Source organism: Sparus aurata, chromosome 7 (genome assembly GCF_900880675.1).
Source record: "Sparus aurata chromosome 7, fSpaAur1.1, whole genome shotgun sequence".
NCBI lineage: Eukaryota > Metazoa > Chordata > Actinopteri > Spariformes > Sparidae > Sparus > Sparus aurata.
Genome location: NC_044193.1, coordinates 22,264,221 through 22,285,151, shown reverse-complemented (window position 1 = coordinate 22,285,151; position 20,931 = coordinate 22,264,221). Strand labels below are relative to the sequence as shown.

The 20,931-nt window shown below is 42.5% G+C and overlaps 2 protein-coding genes across 5 annotated transcripts; one reads left to right on the top strand and one right to left on the bottom strand.

Annotated features, from left to right (window-relative positions):
* Window positions 1–1,303: 1,303 nt before the first annotated feature.
* Window positions 1,304–6,594, top strand: ybx1 (Y box binding protein 1). 4 transcript variants are annotated; one of them, XM_030422716.1, is made up of 8 exons: window positions 1,304–1,638; window positions 3,548–3,611; window positions 3,893–3,926; window positions 4,016–4,105; window positions 4,245–4,586; window positions 4,960–5,057; window positions 5,360–5,646; window positions 6,250–6,594. In XM_030422716.1, the coding sequence occupies exons 1-7, from the start codon at window positions 1,530–1,532 to the stop codon at window positions 5,598–5,600; spliced, it is 978 nt and encodes a 325-aa protein (XP_030278576.1). In that variant the 5' UTR covers window positions 1,304–1,529; the 3' UTR covers window positions 5,601–5,646; window positions 6,250–6,594. The 4 variants fall into 4 exon arrangements, with proteins under 4 accessions (XP_030278576.1, XP_030278577.1, XP_030278579.1 ...); XM_030422717.1 differs by having other exon boundaries at window positions 1,305–1,638; window positions 4,960–5,045; XM_030422719.1 differs by having other exon boundaries at window positions 1,306–1,638; window positions 4,245–4,523.
* Window positions 6,595–20,776, bottom strand: arhgef16 (Rho guanine nucleotide exchange factor (GEF) 16). Its single transcript, XM_030422715.1, has 15 exons — window positions 20,384–20,776; window positions 18,949–19,569; window positions 18,537–18,588; window positions 16,970–17,133; window positions 16,488–16,544; window positions 14,462–14,622; window positions 12,545–12,697; window positions 12,328–12,457; window positions 11,713–11,787; window positions 11,493–11,585; window positions 11,255–11,406; window positions 10,150–10,332; window positions 9,314–9,384; window positions 7,695–7,796; window positions 6,595–7,592 (listed from the first exon to the last, which is right to left on the bottom strand). Exons 2-15 carry the CDS (start codon window positions 19,513–19,515, stop codon window positions 7,453–7,455), a joined length of 2,100 nt encoding a protein of 699 aa, XP_030278575.1. The 5' UTR covers window positions 19,516–19,569; window positions 20,384–20,776; the 3' UTR covers window positions 6,595–7,452.
* Between the last annotated feature and the right edge of the window lie 155 nt (window positions 20,777–20,931).

Here is a 20,931-nt window from a genome sequence, read left to right as displayed (position 1 = left end):
TCACTATTTCTGCTCTTGTGCATCCTTTTAAATGTAAGAAGTGTAATCTTCCAAGAAACAATTCAGATCTAACATTCCACCCTGGGTTAATATCAGGACATGAATGAATACCATGTTTGGTGTTTAAACTGGGAAATAACATTATGGTTATCGTTCATCATGTGTGTAGTGTGACCTAAAATGACCATCATACAAAACAGTCAACTAATGAGTGGAGCTCATCTTTTACAAAATGATGTAACATTTTAACTGTAATTTGGCTTCTTGGTGTTTAAATTGTGAAGGATCATTATGGTTATCCTTCATCATTGGTGCAATGTGTCCTGAAATGAACTACACTCAGGAGTCATGATGGGTCTGATCTGTTTCAAAACAGTATCACATTTCAGCTATAACAGCAGGGCTACTTCCAGGATCCTGAGATATGGAATTGTGAATCCAGTTATTCTCAGTTTTTAGCTGCCACCATTGATAACCTGCCTATCGGCTGGTGGGAACATAATGTTCTGCTGCACACCGAAACGAGCTCTGTTCCAAATCTCCCGAGGTATCGTGTATATTTTGATGGTACTTCCCCTGCAACTGTGACAATGCAGTGAAAATGATAAATATAATAATTACATTATGAGCCATGAATAAAATATCATGGCTTTCCTAATCCTTTCCATAATTTAGGTCAGTTACCCCTCAATACATTTCCACAGGGATGCACTCAGTGCACATGGGGCACATGGGGACAGTGTGCAATGATTATAGGCATTTAATATTTGGTCAGGAGTGATGGCAGCCAAACAACCTTTTCAGTCAATCAAGGCAAGCACCCACTTCGCAAAAAGACAATTAATATTCCCAAAGCTGAATACTTGTTCAAAATGCAATTTATATTTTAATTCCCAATGGGCAAATATCAGTGGGTCTCTCAGTGACAGCTGTTCAGCAGAAGAAGTCTACTGAGGGGAAAACCTGCTTTGCCCTAACATTAAAGCATGACATGAGGATAATCAGTCAGGTTGTCTTTTAAGGCAGTTTAATGGCACCATTTTATGCAAGTAGGCATTTGAAGAATTCTGGGCAGTATGTAATGCTGGTATAATAGTTTGTTAAATTCTATCTGAAAACCCAGCAGACACTGTTCCAAAAGTGTCACGGTTATCTGTCTCACTTGTCTGGCTTTGACATCATCATGGGGCGGTGAGGATGGACAGGTACATTATCCTTTAGCCAATCATTTATAGCAAACTCTTCCCTCAAACGAAATTGACATATGCCTCAGCCAATAGGAGCGCGTTTTGCTTTTCGTGACAGAATCCAGCCAATTCGAAGAGTAGTTGGGCGGGACCACGACCAGGAACATTCCCCGGCACAGTTTCTCATTCTGCCCAGTTCGATCGGCAACGGGAGCGGAAAGAGGAAAGCTGAGAGCCCGAAGGCAGTAGCCCCCACCACCGCCGGCCCAGGTTACCATCTAGCACCGGGAAACATAGCAGAGAGCCACCGCCGGCAGAAGCCATTACCAACCAGTAGTAACCATGAGCAGCGAGGCCGAGACACAACAACAGCCGCCGCAGCCTGCTGCCGATGAGGAGAGCCCATCCAGCCCGGCAGCCGCTGCTTCCGCGGCGGATAAGAAGGTCATCGGTAAGACTGCTGGAAATGAGCTAGTTGGCTAAGATGGCTAACGCGGTGTGGGATCCCGTACAGGCGATGCGCAAAAGCGACGGTTTCTAAACTTAACGAGCCCATCGACGGTTATACCGGCCGTTGAGTTACAACGGTCACAATGTCGTTAACGTGCATATCATATTTTAATGTCGCAGGTGACAAATTATTTGTATTAATTTAGCTAATGGTAGCCTTCTCCTTCCTGCCTATTGAGTATAACGTGTGGGATTTCCGTAAAAAAATGTTCTTAAATATGGTTGTAAGGATTCACTAAGATGAAAAAATCCTCTTGTCAATTAGCGAAAGATGTTAGTCTTGGTTTTATTTAGTAATAAATTTAAAACTGAGGAAAGATCATCTTTATCGTTTCTTATCTAACGCAGCCACTACTATGTGCTTTGCGAAATATCAGTAGTAAACCATTAACCGTCTCTCCAAATTGCACTACTTTTGTGAGAATATACGAATATTTGTGAATCCATCAATTTTGTCCGGTTAGCCTCTCCTGTTCACCGGCCTCCTAACGTCCAACAGCCGTCACAGTATGCCATGTTGCCGGCTGTCCGTCACATGCGCGGCCGTTGCAGTTGGTCCGGTAGCCGTTTCTCCTCAAACCTCGGTACCCCCATTTGATACGGTTGTATGAAGATGGACATCATCAGCTGACATCGAAGGGCTACGACGTGAACACTTGATAACATTTTCCAACAGTAATCATACATCACTGCGGAACACGAAGTTGTTTTACATTGCCCACTTAGCCGTTAGCTGCTCGTCGTCCCTTTGTTCAAACCACAGAGGCTGGATCCATGTCAGGAGTTTTTCTCTCGAAAATGGTCGAAACGCATCCCCAAACACGTGTTAACAAAACCTCCATATTAGTGCTGGTCTCTTAATACCCCAAATTACAGCTATCGATGGCTGTCGAATTTTGTTAGACTTTAGGGATAGCATTACGGCCTAGCTGCTTAGCTGGTAGGGCTAAGTCACTAGCTAGTCAAGCTACGTTAGCCAAGCCAGCTAACGAATGCTATTTACATGGCTGAAGGGGCCACTCAAAATGTCCGCCGAATGATTCCACGGCATTCTTTCGCCGTTTAGACGACGGCGCGTTGAAAACTACGACAATTACGGATATAGTTCTGTTCGGTCTTGTTAGGCGTTTTGTCACTATATGTTATTTTATGTACGGCGGCAGTTTCCGCTTGCTGGCTTTAATCCAACCACATGGTTGAGACCCAGTTAGCTACTATGCTAACACGCCAATTGAATATGCTGCTTGCTAACGTACCCGGGCGCGACTATACCACGTGTGAACACTGAAGTGCGGAGCAGTGCGGCTTAAAATGGGGCAGTAGGTCTGTAGTAGTTGGACTTTGAAATGTTGTCCGCCAACACTGCGTACTATTTCTGCAATGCACCCATCACTGATATGCTGTACTAAAGCAGCTCCAAATGACAGTCACTGATAATATACACATTCATACACAAATGTGCATATAATAAAAAATCTATACATATATTAAAAAAGATTTTAAATTTTTTTTTTTTTTAAATGTAATAGTCAGGAATCTAACATTCTGCATGACAGTGTCTCTTTACAGGCTCATAATGCTCTTGGTTTATGCCTCACCAAATGCAGCTGGTGCAGGGCACCCCTAAGCATCAGGATCTATAAAAAGAGGGACAGTTGTTAGTTAAATATAACATACTACATTATCTGTGGCCATGGTTGATTTTTCATCATCTGTCCTTTAGTGATTGATTGAGATGCTGGTTTGAAGCTTTACAGTCATACTCTATACTGATTTTTCTTGAGTGTATCATTAAAAAACACATGACTATCTTAAACTTGATGAATTGCTCTTGTTTTGTCTCCTTGCAGCAACAAAAGTCCTTGGTACAGTCAAATGGTTCAACGTCAGGAATGGATATGGTTTCATCAATAGGTAAGTGGACCCTACCCCCATCCCTGCTTCGTAAAGACCCTGATATCATCAGTGTGTGTGTGAAGGAACATTCCCAATCCTATTATGGCTTCAATTTGCTTGCAAAGCTGAGCAGACGATTTGTCTGCTGGTCGTCATGCTGTCGCTCCATTCAGTACTTAATTAATCCTCACACTTGCTGGTTTAGTTTTCTGTCTGTCCACAGCTACATTGTTGCATTTGATGGCTCAGCAGGATACTGGTGACAAGTAACTGAAAGTGATTTTTCTTCTTTTGTTTAGGAATGACACAAAAGAGGACGTTTTTGTACACCAGGTAAGTTGTAGGTGGTGGTATTCTCTGGTTTAATTATTTTCATATGATTGTGAACATAAAATCTAATTTGAACTATTTGTGGTTTTTAGACAGCCATCAAAAAGAACAACCCGAGGAAATACCTTCGCAGTGTTGGAGATGGGGAAACTGTGGAGTTTGATGTAGTTGAAGGAGAGAAGGTAAGCTCGATTTTGGTTAGTAATTCAGTACAAATTTGGCTTTTTGTCCACCAAAAAAAAAAAACCACTGTTAATTTATTTTCCTTGATAGTTAAATGGGTTATTACATATATTTTTTTGAAAATGTCAACGTGCACAGGGGGCAGAGGCGGCAAATGTCACTGGCCCAGGAGGCGTTGCAGTCCAGGGAAGTAAGTACGCCGCTGACAGGAACCGCTACAGGCGCTATCCCCGGAGAAGGGGCCCTCCCCGTGGTGGAGAATATCCAGATAACTACCAGAGTGACGGAGAGGGTGAGCCAGGCAGCGGCAGTCGTGACAAAGGCAGCCGAGACGGGGGAGAGAGCGCCCCTGAAGGAGAGCAGCAAACGCAGCGCAGGCCCGCTTACCCTGGAAGACGGCGTTACCCGCCATACTTTGTACGTAGACGCTACGGCCGACGGCCCCCGTACACCAACGCACCACGCGGAGAGATGACTGAGGTACGCCGTCACAGGGCTTCTTTTATGAAGCAGGCACCCAGCAGTTCCCGTGACAGAGTCGGGACCCTTGATATGTTGATGTCATACACAACTTCAAATCCTCTCCTTACTTACACTCACGTGGTTGTAAAGAATAAATCTTGGTGTATCGGGGGTCTTGCCAATATCTTGCAAATTGACTCAAAATGACCCCTAATGTTGGGACTACCAAATTTTGCACTTTAATCAGCCTCATCAGTAAATGGCAAGCTGGCCAGATTCATTACAACTGAGGACTGTGCACCACATAAAAAAATGTTATGAAGTTTGTTTGCCAGTATGGTGGACATGGAAAAAACTGTGTGCCAGCCGGTGATGGTGTGTTTTCTCTCAGGGAGGTGAGGGTGACGAGAACCAGGGAGGTCCAGACCAGGGCAACAGACCAGCGAGGCAGAACTACTACAGAGGCTTCCGACCAAGGTTCAGACCAAGGTTTGCATGTCGGCTTCATTGATGCAGGGCTGCAACAATAGGAGAGTGAAACACAAGGTTGTCTGACTGTTGACAGTCCAGAGTCCACCTCTTTTTAAAATATATGAATGGTGCCTGTTTGGTCCAGAGAAGCTCTCCTTTTATTGCAGCCTGACCTCAAAATTGCAGCTATGCATCCTAAAAAAGTTATTTTAAAACTGCATCTGATCTCAGCGGCTGATATATTCCGTTGCATGAAATCGCCACTTGTAAGTTATTGTGTACTTCATGCTTAGCCCTTGCCTTATGTTTGTTCACTCCAGGGGTCCACCCCGTCCCAGACCGGTGCGGGACGGTGAGGAGGACAAGGAGAATCAGGGCGGCGAAGGTGGTCCGAACCAACAGCCGCGCCAAAGGCGTTCCCGCCGTAACTTCAACTATCGCCGCAGACGCCCACAGACTGGTGACAAACCCGGCCAGCAAACCAAGGAGGCCAAGACAGGAGGTGACCCATCTGCAGAGAAAACGTCCGCTCCCGAGGCCCAGCAGGGTGGGGCTGAGTAGGAATGAACCTGCCCACCGGCACCTACCATCTTTTACCATCGTCCGGGTGAGTCTGTGACCTCCTTGATCCTTTTGAACAACTTAAAGGTCCACTGTGTAAGATTTAGTGGCCACTAGTGGAAGAGGACCTGCTCACTCTGTAGATATAGAGTCCATTCTAAAGTAAACTGTTCTCAGTTTCAGGTGATTATATTCTTATAGAATTAAATTATTGCTTTCATATCTGCCAGTAGAACCTTTCTAGATCCCTACACTCTGGACCTTTAAATCTGCATGGCTATATCTTTATTCAGACAGTTGACAGTCAAGGATGATGATTGTAGATGCTAGGAGACTGCATCCACTTTGAATGGCCCTCTAGATGATTTTGTTATAAGGCTGGCTTGCTTGTGATGTGCACTCTTTAGGCTCAGCAGTAGATGATTCAGAGCATGAGGTCATGCAGTGGATTTGATAAAGCAAACTGTCTGGCACCATGGAGCCCTCTCGCTATTGTCTCTTTTCCATATGAGCAGCAGCTTAGGGCTTTGGATTCTTTTTCCGCTATCTGGTGATGATGCACATTTTCAGACAACTCATGGTGCTGCATGTCACATGACTGAATGCAGCATACAAGTTAACTAATTTTGCAAATGTCTTTTCCTTACAGTTTTTTTGTCAACAACAAGAAGAAACATCAACAAGATCTGAGCAATAAAGATTTGACTTGACGATCGTCACAAGCTTGCACCATGCATTTGACCAGATTACCACCGATTGCCTGCAGAATCTATGCAGACCTGTTTTTTTTCCATTATTTTTATGTGACAGCTACAAAAAGTTTTGGGGAAACAGCAAATGTTTTTCTAAATCTGTCCTAAGTTTTTACACCAAATGGTTTTTAAAGAAAAAAATGGAATTTGATATCTGGTCAGTTTGACATTTTTAAATAACTTTTTATGTATTTAAACATTTTAACAAAATGCAAGCTAAAATAAAAGTCCAGAAACCAGGATAACTGTCTCAAGTGTTGGCTTTTTTATTTTTCAAGTACTGTATATGGCCTCTGAACATTGACACAACTCATGAAACTTTATAATTGGACAAGTCTGAATATTCATTTCATATATACATTTTTAGACAAATGTAATCTTGTATAAAGCTGTTAAGTGTTAATCAACCAAATTCATCAATGGCACAGTACACCAAACTAAAAAAACTGAATTCTGTGGTCACTATAACACAGATACAAATCAGAATCAGTATTCCTTTATTCCACAAACAGGGAAATGTGTGTGCCACAGCAGCCAAATGACAGAATATTACAAAAAACAAGTAAATAACAAACCCTACACAGCATATCTGACACCAAGGCTGATGCCATGTGTAGGTAATATACTAAAATGTGTTTTTCATGCAGCTTCTCTTCTATAATGTATGTAGACAATATAATTGAGTTTTGAAGCTCCTAGAGTTTAAATAAAATTTTAGGCTCCATGCAAGGTCCATTTGCTTCAGCAAGAAGGTTTAAATTTACATTCACGGCAACAAGCAAACGGGTTATGCTGTACAAGTGAAGTAAAATTCCTACGGTTTGCAAATAAATTCTGCTGTTGCAAATGTCCATTATTGGCTCTGCATCTAAAAGGCAAAATGCATCTTAAGATTCTTTCATGTTTTTAAAATTATTTGGACAGACTGACAGCAGAAAGCAACATGAACAAACTGTCTGGATTCAAACCAAGAACCAACCCGGTCAACGTCCTTCAGTGTGGTGCTATGGGACTTTTTTTCTTTGCTTGGTATCATTCGTGAGCATGACCAATCTACTGGAAGATATTCCTGTTGTCTTGTCCACCATGAGTATATCCACTCAAACATTAGTCTCTTTGCGCAGGCGCTTCATGCGCTGCACGTTGTTCTCCATGGCAGTTGGGTCCGTGATCTCTGTGGCACAGCTGGCAGGAAACCAGCCTCTTTCTCCGTCTCTCATTCTCTCACCATAGCACCAGGCTAAGAAGAGAGACAATTGATGTTACCTTTTAACTACTCTAGTATGCTTTTATGTGAATTAAGCTCTCTCTCGAACTCACGCATTCACACACAGGTCCTCACCTTCCTCTTTCTGCAAAACGATTACAAGCTCAGCCTGCTTCAGCCCCAAGTCATCCGGCTCCTTTGGCATGTAGGCTTTGGTGGCCTCACACTGTGGCTGACCTGAAACACATTCCCACCATAAACATAAAACCACCGCTTTTTAAGGCAGGTACAGTATTTTTGATGCTTGTGTTTTCAACCACTTTGTGCGTTGTTCATCTTGTTCACCTGCTGCGACGACTTAAGTCTGTTGTGTGTACTTCTAAAAAGTTCTGTTCCACATTGCATCCTGGAAAGTACCATTCTCTGGAAGGGAACACCCTTTCACAATATTAAAGAACAAACAGATCTCGCCTGAAAGAATACCCATTATACAAGCAGCCCACGTGAGAGCTGCCCCTCTGTGATGGTTCTGTTTTAAATGTACCATTAATAGAGAGCAATGCCAGGGTGTTTGTATTTGAATGAACAAGATCACTGCTTTAATTAAAGGGGTAACAAAAAACCCCCATACATTTTACTAAATTAAAGTGTGTTTATAGATCTTGGGAAGGAACACTGCATATGGGAAAAGTAGTACTAAAACTTGGTGGTTCCAGAAGAAGCTGCATGTAATTACCTCCAATGATATCACTCAGTTGTTAAATTGGATTGTGGGTAATGTAGACATGAGGTTTTGATTCCACACCAGAACATAAGGAATAAAAAAGATGATCTCTCTGTTTCTGCTGTATCAATTTTGATTAATTGTTTCAAACTGTTCATAAGCCCAATAGTGATACAGGAGTTCAGTGCTAGACCAGTAGACTGCTTTTCATTACCTAAAATTTAATTTTCCATGTTAAATGCAGCTTTCTTTGGAGCCACAAAATACTGTATACTACCTTTTTTCTAGTAGTACTCCCCATGGCCTGTAAACACACTTTAATTCACCATGCACTTAGCCCCAGGTTAAGGGAGCTGTTGTCCCAAGGCTAAGAAAGTTTTCACACTGGCACATTACAGAGTGAGCAACCCCCCGACTTTAGCCTTGGGCTTGCTGAGCATGGTTAGCCCCGAGTCTGTGGGGCAATTCCCCAAAAATCAACTAAATACAGGTGGCAGTGTGAAACGGGGCTAAACGGAACAGTAATCACAAAACATTTTTAGAACATAAACATTAGTCACCTGTCTGAGCAACAGTCAACCATGGGCTTGTAGTAGTGCAGTCTAAATCTTATAGCTCTGGGCTTAGATTAAATAACATTTTGTTTCATTATCCAAAATACTACAGTCACTATGGCCAATTACAAATGAATCTCAATGACTGAAAATCAATAACATGTTGGTAAATAGTTTTAAAATCTGGAAAAGACAGATGAACCTCTGCTCTGCTCTCCCTCACCTATTTAAATCAGATTCAGCATTTGAAATAGTCGCAGTCTCATTTGAAATGGAAAATTACTGCGAACCATCTGTTCTGTGCACACCACACTGCCTTCCATGACAAATAAACCATTTACACATGAAAAGGTAAGAGAACACATTTGTCATTAGCTGCCACTTTAAAAGATTACATGTCTGGTCTAGTCCCAAGAGTTGATTCAAAGTGAATTTCAAAAAACGACTCCCTTGGTAAATAAGGCATGCTGACTTACCAGCTGTAGGAGTGGCGACACCTGTCTGCTTGTGTTCTGAAAGAGCGACTATCCAACGCGCCCGGTCCACCCTGGGAAACAGAAACAGAACAACACCTTTACAGTGGACTCCCAACCCAGTGTAGCCTGTTGTCATCTACATGGGACAACACAAAAGACTGTTTTTTTTTTAAGGACTAAATGCAAGGCAGCATTTCAGGCTGTCATTAACACTTCTTTCAGTAGAGGGAGCCAAAACATCACATTTGGTTTCCAGTGGGAAAAGAAGCACGGAAGCATTCAAAAACACATTGGCCATCCATTACTTCATTTTTTCCATTGGCGCTATTGCTTTTTATCACTATTTGTGGCAGTAATGTCAGCAGTCAAATTGTAATAAACTAAAGTTCTACAGATGCCTGTTTGAACTCTTGGATTAAATACAGTCAGAAAAACAAACTAACAAAAAAAATGTTTCACATTAAAAAGCAAAGGAAATGCAATGTGTTTTTAGTTAGAATAGCTTTACTATAATTGATATCCTTCAATAAAATCATGTTGTATTAACCATATATTGAAATAAGTGAATATAATTCTAAATGTATCACACTGACCAAGTTCTTCTCAAAGCCAGATTAAACATTGCCATTAGTATCTGGTAGAGGCAAGACTGTAGTTGCATTAATGTTTGAACGAGAATGAGAGAAATCATTGAGATGTCCCTCCCTCCAGATGCAATTGTACCCAATATCACCTTGTAATACTTTAAACTAGTCCTCTCACATATCATTTCCCACTTGAGGGAAATGCTTATTAAAGTACAGCTGATGGCTGATGGGAGCAGAGAGCAGCAGTACCTGGACTCAGCCACCAGAGAGATCTGCTCCGCTCTGCCCTCACTGTTCTTGCTCATCAGCAGCCTGAAGGAAAGATAGTGACTGTTCTTGGCAGGCGGAGACGTCCGTGACTCTGGATCCTCCACGACCTCCACCTCCACATTCTCCAGAGTAGCGTAGTCCATCACCACAAAGCTCTCATCACTGAAAAAACAAACTGTTTTCAGTCATATGTCCATGTGATGGGTAATTTTTTAATCAGACAAATTGTGTCCACTGGTCAGAAAGAATGTGGCTTTACGGCCATTCTTAAATGTTGTAGTGTAGCCAAACCCAGCTACCATTTGACCGTGTATATACTATTACACACACACACACACACACACACACACACACACACACACACACACACACGCACACACTCTCACACACAATTCACAAATCGCATTCCTTGCCTATTTGTGAATAGCATGTCCAAGATATTATCACCTGAAGACTGGGTTACCATGTGGACTTTACATTCCTGCAAATGACTCCAGTGTTGTGGACAACTCGTTCCTCTGAGCTGACATTGTTTGGTTTCTCCCTAATTCAAAACAGAAAGCTGTAGCCTGTCGAGCTGACATGCTGAATGCAAGATTGAAGAATTTCAAGTATGCACGCACCACATCCATACTACTCTCCTTTCTCTGTCCCCTTCCTCTCTGTTTCTCATGTCCCCTGCCTGCCAGCAGCTGGACCTACTCATTGTCCACAGGAGTCATCAGGAAAAGCCCCAAAAGATAATTAAATGCTACAAAAACTAGATTCATTTACAATCAAAAGAGTGACTGGTGATGCATTATGACCTGTGGTTAAAAACATAAGCCTCCTGCTCATGTTTCTTTGTGTCTACTTTAAGATAACTCTACAACAGGATATTACAGGAGGCTTAATGTATCTCCAGTGATCCCATTAGATCAAATCTTAATTATTGGGATTATGTCGACATACTGGAGGAAATCTGCTCTTGAATGAGCAAGAACATCTGTCAGTTAGCTCTTCTACTCAATGTATTCTACAAAATATAATGTACACTTTAAGTGAATACGACTCAAAATGAACTCTGTGTTATAGTTGGACTGACCTCTTCTTCTTGGTGACGATCAGTACGTCATTGAAGAGAAACAAGTAGTAGCTCCTGTGGCTGAAAGCCCTCCAGATGCTGAGCTCTTCACTAGAGACAGCCAGCTCACCGCGCTTCCTCAGCCATCGCGATGATGACACCAAAGGAAATGGCTGCCAGGACACAAAAGTGATTAGCTCAGGTTAGCAAACTGGGATAAGATGTTCATCGTGAACCGAGACAAATGGTCGGCTCTTACCTTGATTTTACCGAAGTCCATCTGTTTCTGGATAGTGTACATCTGCTCTGTCCTCTCCATTCGCCTAGCCCCATCATTGCAGCTAGTGACCAACTGTTGAAATAATAATCACAACAATTCCTGAATGCTAATCATCCTTAAAAACAAATCAACTTTATAGTCCACTCTCAAATGTGTATCTCAAAAGTGCTTTCCAGGTATTCAGCTGAAATGCTCTCACCTTGCTGATGGCATGCAGCGCCCAAACAGCAGCAAAGTACTCCGCTGTCCTGTCTGGAGTCTTCTGGCAGATTGTCTGTGTAAAGAGAACATGGTATGAAACTTTCAGAGTACCAGTTATTTACTTATGCAGGTGAATAAACCTTGTGCTCCGCTGTATATGTCATGAAGCCAAATCTGACAAACTAATAACTTATTGCTAACTCCAGTGTGCATGCACACATATGTAAAGCTAAAGTTGTATGTCTATACATAATATACTTTCTCATTTCACACCAAAAATGTGTCTCTGTAATGTGTTTAAAGTGTTTGTCCCTTTCTATTTTGATGGGTGCACATTGTTATAAGCTTTTACTGATAAAAAAATAAAACTGTAAAGACTGACAGAACTGAAGAAGGTGGAGATGATATTGCAAATGCATGGCTAAATAACACAATCAGGTAAAGAGTTACTTTACTGAGAACAGATAAAGTAGTTCTCAGCCTGCTGGCCAAGAACCCACTGATGGGTAATCAGGCAATTTGAAGTGTTAGACTTGCAACAAGCTACTGTGAATAGGTAGCTTGTCTTGTGAGGACATGAGTATGTTGGCAAGAGAGTGAAGGTTAAACTGACATCGAGCAGCAGTGGCAGTCTGGTGACTCGTTGCATGGGAAGGATGAGGAAAGAGATCATGGGCAGGCCTCCGCAATCACTGCTCCCTTCAATTTGCTTCAGAGTTTCTTTAAAAGCAGTGTTGCTGGTCCTAACAGACAAAAACAAAGAACAAGACATTCAGCTCATCCTGTTGTGTTACTGCAGAAACTTTTTACATTTCACTGCTGCTACTCACAGTAGCTTCTGCAGCGTCCTCTGTTGGAAGGTCTCGTTGGAGCAGTACACGATGTAGGGCTCGAAGTGGTGGGCGGCGTGGTTCTGAACAATATCGCTAATGTCCCGGATCACTGGGTTGTCATAGTGACGCCGTTCAAGGTCCTCAAAAAACCTGAAAATGGAGAGAGAGGGAGGTGAGTGAAGACAAAGGGCTGCGTCTTTCCCTCCCACTGATGGATTACCTGATCAAAATACACACCGCTGTATGAAAGTGTGTTCCGGCTGGACTAAATGCAACATATCCACGTTTAAATGTCAAAAATAACTAGAACTCTGTTGTATATACTTTGGTGAGGGGTATACTTGCATAACAACAAATGTTACCAACAATGGTCAAACCCATAGAAAACCACAAGTGTAAGCTATCCGCGTCTGCTGCTGTGACTTCCACGGAAACATCAGATAAAAAAGTGTGAGAAAAAAAGTGAGAGAATGTCCATGAACATTTCTGCTTGAGTCACGTTAGATAAAATGACTCCCACACTACTTGAAGACTAATCAAACTAAGTCTTATGCTTTCATGGTTTTGATTGAGAGTTACATTCTGTGAGTTTACACAACAGGGTATTGGTATATAGTGCCGCTTATCTTATTGTTAAAGCAGTAACAAGGAACTTGATTCTGGCGGCCTAGCGTACATTTGTTTCGAGAGGAAGCGATAATATTCTTTTTCTTTTCTTAAACACAGCTGATTGCAGGATGCACAGCGAGGAGGTCAATTATCTGTTTGTGACTATGCAAGTTGAGTAACTGTAATAAGACAATGGTGAAAAAAAGCACACTTTTTTATTTTTTTACATTCTACCTAGATAAGTTGGGATCTGAGCAGGTGACAGTCAAAAACCAACTATATAGAAACAGCCAGTATCTGCTGATGGTATTCTATTTCCTAATATAGGTCATATAGGGGCACTAGTATTAAACTGAGATGGTTTCATAACGAGTTTAAAGTTCCTTGTAGTTCATCCAAATAAGTTACTTATTTATGTAACGGTTATGTCACTGGAAGATAATTTTTAAGCCTGTAATTTGAAAAGGGTGTCCATTAAACTTCAGAACAATACTGACAGCAAACTAGTAATTCCAAGCTGCAAACACAAAATAACTACTAAACTTGTGTCAGTGATCCTTTTCGGCCAAAGCTTTCTAAAGCCATTATTAGCATTATCAACACCATAAATGACTTTCAGCCCCACCTTTGCTCAGTGCCTTTTCAAACAAAAAGGAGTAAAATGAAACCTGAAAACCGCCCAACCCAGGAGGAAACTACAGGACACACAAACACACACACAGATAATGGGAGTCAGATTTGTAGTACAGCAGCTTCTGAGACACCCAGATCCTGTTTTACCTGGAAACAGAGGAGGATCAAAGAGGGGACATTTTTTTTCTTGCTGCTGAAACTTGATTTATTCTCATTCAAAATAATGAAACCAGTCAGCAAAGAACCGAGCAGTATAAGCTGCTTTCCCGAAAATTATCATCTGAAAGACCAGGAATACCACTGAGAGCATACAGGCAGCAGAACCAGTTTGGCTAGCGTGTTTTAACATGTCGACGGAGCCTACAGGATACCCAAGACATGCTAAGGGCAAATACTCTATTTGAAACTTTAAAATCAACCCATTTCACTACTGCCACCACATTTCAGTGGTGACACAACACAATCTGGATGACACACAATACAGTTTAAACTCCGCAAAGAACACTTGATAATGTATGTAGATTAAGTCCATTGCAATGCTTCACACACTGATAACATCATCAGAAACCCTTATAAACAGGGTGGTGAACCTCCCCCACAACTACTTTTCCATCACCCTCACACACATACACACAAACCAATAAGACGAAGTTAGAAGAGTGCTATGCCCACCGTTTGCTGACTTGCTGGATGACGGAAATGTTGGAGAAGAGGTGATGGTGCTCTGTGGCCGTCATCGTCTTCCTCAGTGCTTCATTGCTCTTGAAATGACGAACCAGGATGCTCAGGCTGTGCAGGTACGAGTGCTCCGACGTGATGATCTCAAAAATGGCCTGTCAAAAGACCACGCACACACAAATAAGCGTGCATGTGACAGAACGATTCACATTTGGAACATTCACTAAAAGAGGAAAAAACCCATCCTGTGATGCTCTTACTGTTAGTTCTCTTTGAAGGTTTTTAATTTAATTTCTTTCCTGTGTAAATGGGTCGTTTCCTATATTCCTACATTTCCCAGATTCCTTTCAACTTCCAGAGGAATGGCCCTTGTTCTGCATTAAGCTGTGCATTTAATGCACAGATGAACAACGTCAAGCAGGAATGACGTTCTTCAAAAGCAAAAAAGTGCAACAGACACAAAATTAAAAACATAACCTGTGGCTGCAATGCATTCTGGTCTATTGAAGCTGCTGTTGGTGGAGAATTCTGCATCTCTGCTCTCCTCTGTGACAAACCTCTCTCTACATCATCACATATTCTTTACGTTCTGTCACAAACACAAACTAGCAGACAAACAAGCATTGTTCAAACTAGTTTTCTGCTGTTTGTGGTCGGGATCTTAGGTGAGCTATCAGGTGGTGATGACACACCTTCCACACAACCACTTCCTGTGCAGGTGAAATGACTCAGACAGGGCCAAAGGGCATTAGCTGAGCTAAACCATGAGCACTACTTCCTGAAAATCTCGGTGCAACACTAATGTTACCGACATGTCATTAAAGAATTATTAATGGTTGTCTGCCTGGTGGACCTGGTAAAGCTCTGGCCTGACTGAGCTAATGTTGGCCAGCTTTTTTTCACTGCGGTATTCTTAGTTCATCTTCAGCAAAATGCTTGGAGCACTAAAATGAAAGCCATGAGTTGACTTGAGGTACAGAGGAGCGAGACAAGCAGCCGCTCAGGATGGACAGAAAGTGATCCCACCAGCAGGGTGTGGCTTTATTCAGGGACTGCAGTGCACACAGGGTGGACCTTTGGTATTGACATAACATCTGTTGTCAGACTGCTAGTGAAGACACAATACACAAGGGAACATACACCCTCAGATAGAGCTGAACTGTGAAGATATGTCAGTGATGTGCAACTGATTTCCAGGATTTATTTGATATGAAATGTAAATGTGGTTTTGTTGATATATCCACATTTCCTCAATCCGTTTCTATTTCTGCTTTTGACAAACCTCTTAGAATTACATTAAACCTGTGTGCATATGTTGGATGAAAATCAATGACTCAGACGACTATAAAGAGGCCATTAATCTCCACAATGATGTCATCAGCGTTATCTTGGCTTTGGTCTGAGTCTTAATTGTTTTTTACAGAAAGCCTGGTGTAATGGGTTTTTGAAACGAGGCTCGAGAGTTCTGATCTAAGATGCTTTTGAGTTGATAATTTTTTTAATTTTGAGTTCAATTTTTGGGAAATGTAGGATTATGTGTTTTGGGGGCTTGACCCATAGCAGGCACTACAGGTCAGGATACCTGTCCACGATTTTGACTTTTCTTTAAACCGTCACACTTTTGTGGAGGTACAACACTAAATCCGGAGCCCATCTATAATAAATACTATTAATGATTACAGCTGCTGTTGTTTTATTATTCCACTAACAGTCTGTATTGTAATCAAATGCTATGGCTGTTTTTCTCTATGCAACTATGATATGAAAAGAAACATTGCTGCACTTGTTTTAATCACAAAACAGAAATTACCTTTTGAGTTTGCTGAAAAGCACAGGTTTGATGTGCAGGCTGAAATGTCAAGACTTAGTCATTGCACCTGACTTGAAAAGCAACGGAGCCTATGGTAGCATCACATTCTACTGCCTATAAATAAATAAATACATGAATAAAAGTAAATGACAATCCCTTCTAGTCATCTATGTAGGCGTAACACGTCAGCAGACACACACACGCTCTTACCTCTTGTCTCTTTCTCTCCTGAGGTGTGATCATCTTCAGTATATCCGTCTCCTTCACCTTTGTAAGAGATACATGGAAAAACCGATGTTACACTCACTGCTGTTTATCTGAGATAGATTATATTTCATTTTTTATTTTCTAAATGGTAAATGAAAATGTCTCCAGTCTGTTAGACTGGTTCAGTGGTTGTTCTGACATTTAGAGTAAACTTAGCCGGCATTTCTACGTGAGGTCATGGAGTGTGGGAGTTTATGCAGCAGCAGAAACATGTAAGACTGTAAGCTTTTATATTTCACCCTTTAAAAAGAGTATAAAAAAAAATCAGCCAAGCTTTAGAGGAAGAAGGAAAGTTATTGGAATCAGATGGCATTTTTTGGTTACACATTGGCAGTCAGCATTCTCTACTAAAGGACTAAAATTAAATAATGAATGTGATTCTGTTTCCCTTAATGCTGACATGTCCACGCAAATAAGAGGTTTACCTGCGGCAGCTGGCTCCAGGTGAGCTGTGCAGGTCGGTAGCTCTTCACTATGATGCCCTGGTCCTCCACGGGAGGCTCCACCACCACAAAGTCATCCAGCAGCTCGTCTTGGTTGGTGGAGTGCAGCCCTCGCTCACGGATCTCCTGGTAGAGGCGCGGTGTGGCTGAGGATCGCATCAACAAACATTGCTCAAGTTTTAACTCAGAGCTTCAATCTGCTGTGGTTTTGAAATGTAGAACATCTTTTGTGACATCACAAGCAGGAAACACACTCATTCCTAAAATACAAAGTGTAAAGCAGCTAAGACAGAGCGTTCGGACAGAGATTGAATAGAGGTGCTGCAATGGACAGTACGAGAAATGTTTTTGAGCATTAGAGTGTGTAAACATTTTCTAGTAGACAAACAAAATAAAAGTATGAATCTGAAAATACGTCCCGTTTTAAGACAGAATGTACCTGTTTTCTGATTGAAATATTTCTCATGCATGAAGGAATCTGTTCCTTTTCACCCATTAATCTGTCAGCTGTACTGAAATAAGGTAATTGTAGGGATTCTGTTAACTGTGACAAATAAAAGGCTGAAGCAGAATCAGAATCTGTCAACTTGATAACGTGCCACTTTGAGAATTAAAGCGTGGGAGGTGGGAATGTGTTTGGAATAATACTGACAGTGAGTCAGATTTAAATGCCGGTTTCTAACTATAGAGAGTTTCATCACTCGGAATCATACAGAGACCATTAAGTAAACGAAAGGTCACAGGCAGGGTTGCAGCGCGGTTATTATACCATGTGTTACTAAAAAAACAGCTAGGACATGGTATTTTGTGAAATTATAATATTTCGATTGTTCAACCAAGAAGACTCTTCTGTTTTTATTAACTTAAGGATGACTGTAACACATGATAATAATAATTCTTACCAATGTTGTGAAGTGTAAAGTTTTCTGAGACTGTTATTATACTGTGAAAATCTCTAACCATTGTTCCCAGAGTCACACAGGTCTGATTCTCACAGTGTTAAATGTGCAGCTGAAATCTGATTATGGTATTAAGAAAGAAAATGAACGTTTCTCTAAGATGATCGCTCTCCGATCTTTGAGAATACATTGAAATGACAAAACTGTCAGAGTTCATTTCAGTTCCAAAATCAAATTTAACACCTTTTTTCAGTGTTTGAACAGCTGCAGCAGTGAGATAAATCAGCTTATCAACTGGACAAACAACTCATCAATCAAACCGTCCACATTATCATAACTGGAAAATTACTTTTGAAAAACACTCAAAGCTAGAGAAGTGGCAGGGTACGGAAGCACAGGATATCAGCGTTTAAAATTCAGGACTCATAACCTGACACTCGGCATGCTGGGAGCGTTCAGGGTGAATCATTTCCTGTTCGGTCCTGTCCTGTTGCCTCAAGGGATCTTTTCTACGCAATGACATGGACACTGTTGCATCCACATGTCAAGTCCAGTCTTCCATTAATTGAACGTCATTGTTATTTCCCATCTATTTGTAGTCAGATGCCAAATTTAGAGAAGTGGACAGAGTGACACATTCGTGAACATACCATCTTTGAAGGACCCACGATGGTTCTGGTTCCTCTTTCTGCCCAGGGTTCGCTAGAGGGGAGACAGCAGCGCAGCCTGAGTTCAACACTGTGGAAAGCCTCAATAACACTAACGCTGACATGTTTCTCCTGGCACTGCTGTTTTCTATCATTCTTTATATTTAGCATTTTTAAAGAATAGTCTGGTAAAACCCCAAGAGGACTTCCTCAACACTCTGACTAGTCTGGACGATAGGAAACATATGTGGAAAAATGCCATCATCCCTGTGACTAAAGGAGAATGCTGTTGGCCAACCTGGCTGTGACCTATGAAGCTATTATCTGCAGCCTTAGCTTACTGCAACTACAAATTCCATTAAGTTAACTACAAGCTTACAGTAAATGGACTCTGACCCCAAACCCCTCGGCCTACCTTGCGTCCGGGGCTTCGACCTGGACTTGGACTGGGTGCTCTATCCTCTCTGACAGGTTTCAACGTGGCTCCGGACCCGTTGCCTCTCGACATGGCTTCAATGTCCAGGCTGGTCACAGCCGCTCTGTATGACTTGTTCCTGCGGTTCCTCCTCAGAGCGAAGCCGTCTCCATCACTGTCATAATCCTCCCAGGACAGATCTGGCCCCTGGGTTGAGTGACGGCTTCGAGTCCCACTGATGGAGTTCTCCAGTCCCACTGGGAAGGTCACCACGGTGGTGTGGTGGCGGTGCTTAGGTCGACTGGCCACAGCTAAACTCTTGGGGATGAGCTGTTGGGTGCCGGTCTTCCGCGCTGCAGGACTCTCAGTGCTCAGACGCACCCGCTGAGGCACCACCATCCTGTCTACTTCATCCTCCTGGGGGGCTTCACTTTGGGGATTGGGGGAGCTTTGTGACTGGCAGCATTCATCGCCTGGCTCAGATATATGGAGTTTGTTGGAGAAGCAGCTCTCCAGAATGAGAGGGGCCTGGTCACCCATGCAGCTGTCTGACTGGCTGTGGGACATGGCATCCGCAGCCCAATCCACAGAGATCTTCAACACCTACAACATTTGAGGAGTCTGAGGAAGAGGGAAAGAAATGGCAGCCTTCACATGCAAAACCAGACTACAGGAATGAAACATGTATAGAGCAGCACCCTAAATGGACATATGGTAAACACAGCAGGGGTAATATGAGTGTCTCTTGTCTGGAGGACCCTCAAATACCTCGGGTGACCTACAGTGGGGCTCCCAGATGTCTCCTCATCAAAGAGGGGAGCCTCACTCGTGATCCAACTCCCTACTCTCACACTCGGTCAGTCGGACAGAGCAGTGAGTTGTGTCAAACTTAAACACAGGGACTCAACCCATGACTCACCGCTCACTCCTACACTGCACTTGCCCACACATACACACACACACACACACACACATACACACACACACTCTACTCCAGCAAATCTCTGCACCACAGAAACTACAAGACACATCCATACTTATTTTCTCTTGATAATTAACTCCTAACCTGCCTTGTGCTAAAAGTATTAGGTCAAGTGCACACACACGCGCACACACACACGCGCGCGCGCGCACACACACTCAGAGGTTATTATGCAGGCCTAACTCTTACAAACATACCATGACGACTGACATTCATCAAAGACAGTGAGATATTAGTGTTAACAGCAGGTTTAGACTGTTAGTATACTCCCAGCAAAGCAAACAATTAGCTTTTTTTTCCTTTTTTTTTTCCTCCGGTGTTCGGTCGCTGCCTGAAAGACGGATTAGGGTGGGAGCAAAAAATGTCTGCCTCACATTCCCATGGTTCACGACAGCGGGGTTACACGCAGTTCACCAAACAAGGACACTGCGAGCACTTCGGCAGCCGTCTTACCTGTGTGAGGTGACCTGACGAACCCCAGCCTTCTTACTAAATGTTGCCACAGGTCGGTGTGTCGGTCCGTCGGCTGTGTCCCTGGAGAGCCGCTGTCCGGTGCGCTGAGAGGTGCAGCAGCTGTACTCCTCCTCCGCTCCACTCTGTCACACACTTCTCCTCACTCACTTCCTCCTCCTCGGCTCGCAGGCGCCCATTAAGATGCCTACGTCACGACAGGTGAGCGTCAATCAGTCGTCGAGAAGTGCCAGTTTTCGATCAAAACAGGCAAAAAGGCTTGCAGCTACCGAGCTAACTCTGACAGCGAAGCAGTTTCACGTGTCTGTGGGTTGTTTTTTGTCTGAGACGCTGGACTATTTAACAGTCCGGCTCGGCCACATAACACACAGTCAAATACATTTAAAGCACAGGGTACAGTTTGAGTTTCTCATGTCATGTACAAATGGCTATGATAATTTAGCAAATACAGGAAGATTTTTTTTAAAAATGTCTCGACTCATTTGATTTTCTGATAATTTTCCACTTGTTATATTTATTTATTTCTAAAA

Coding starts and splice junctions, on each gene's coding strand:
- ybx1 (XM_030422716.1), top strand. CDS start 1,530: ATGAGCAGCGAGGCCGAGACACAACAACAGCCGCCGCAGCCTGCTGCC. Junction 1,639..3,547: donor GGCGGATAAGAAGGTCATCG/GTAAGACTGCTG, acceptor GTCTCCTTGCAG/CAACAAAAGTCCTTGGTACA. Junction 3,927..4,015: donor AGGACGTTTTTGTACACCAG/GTAAGTTGTAGG, acceptor TGTGGTTTTTAG/ACAGCCATCAAAAAGAACAA.
- arhgef16 (XM_030422715.1), bottom strand. CDS start 19,515: ATGTCCCACAGCCAGTCAGACAGCTGCATGGGTGACCAGGCCCCTCTC. Junction 16,545..16,969: donor CCTGGAGCCAGCTGCCGCAG/GTAAACCTCTTA, acceptor TCTCTTACAAAG/GTGAAGGAGACGGATATACT. Junction 11,788..12,327: donor GACTGCCACTGCTGCTCGAT/GTCAGTTTAACC, acceptor CTCTTTACACAG/ACAATCTGCCAGAAGACTCC.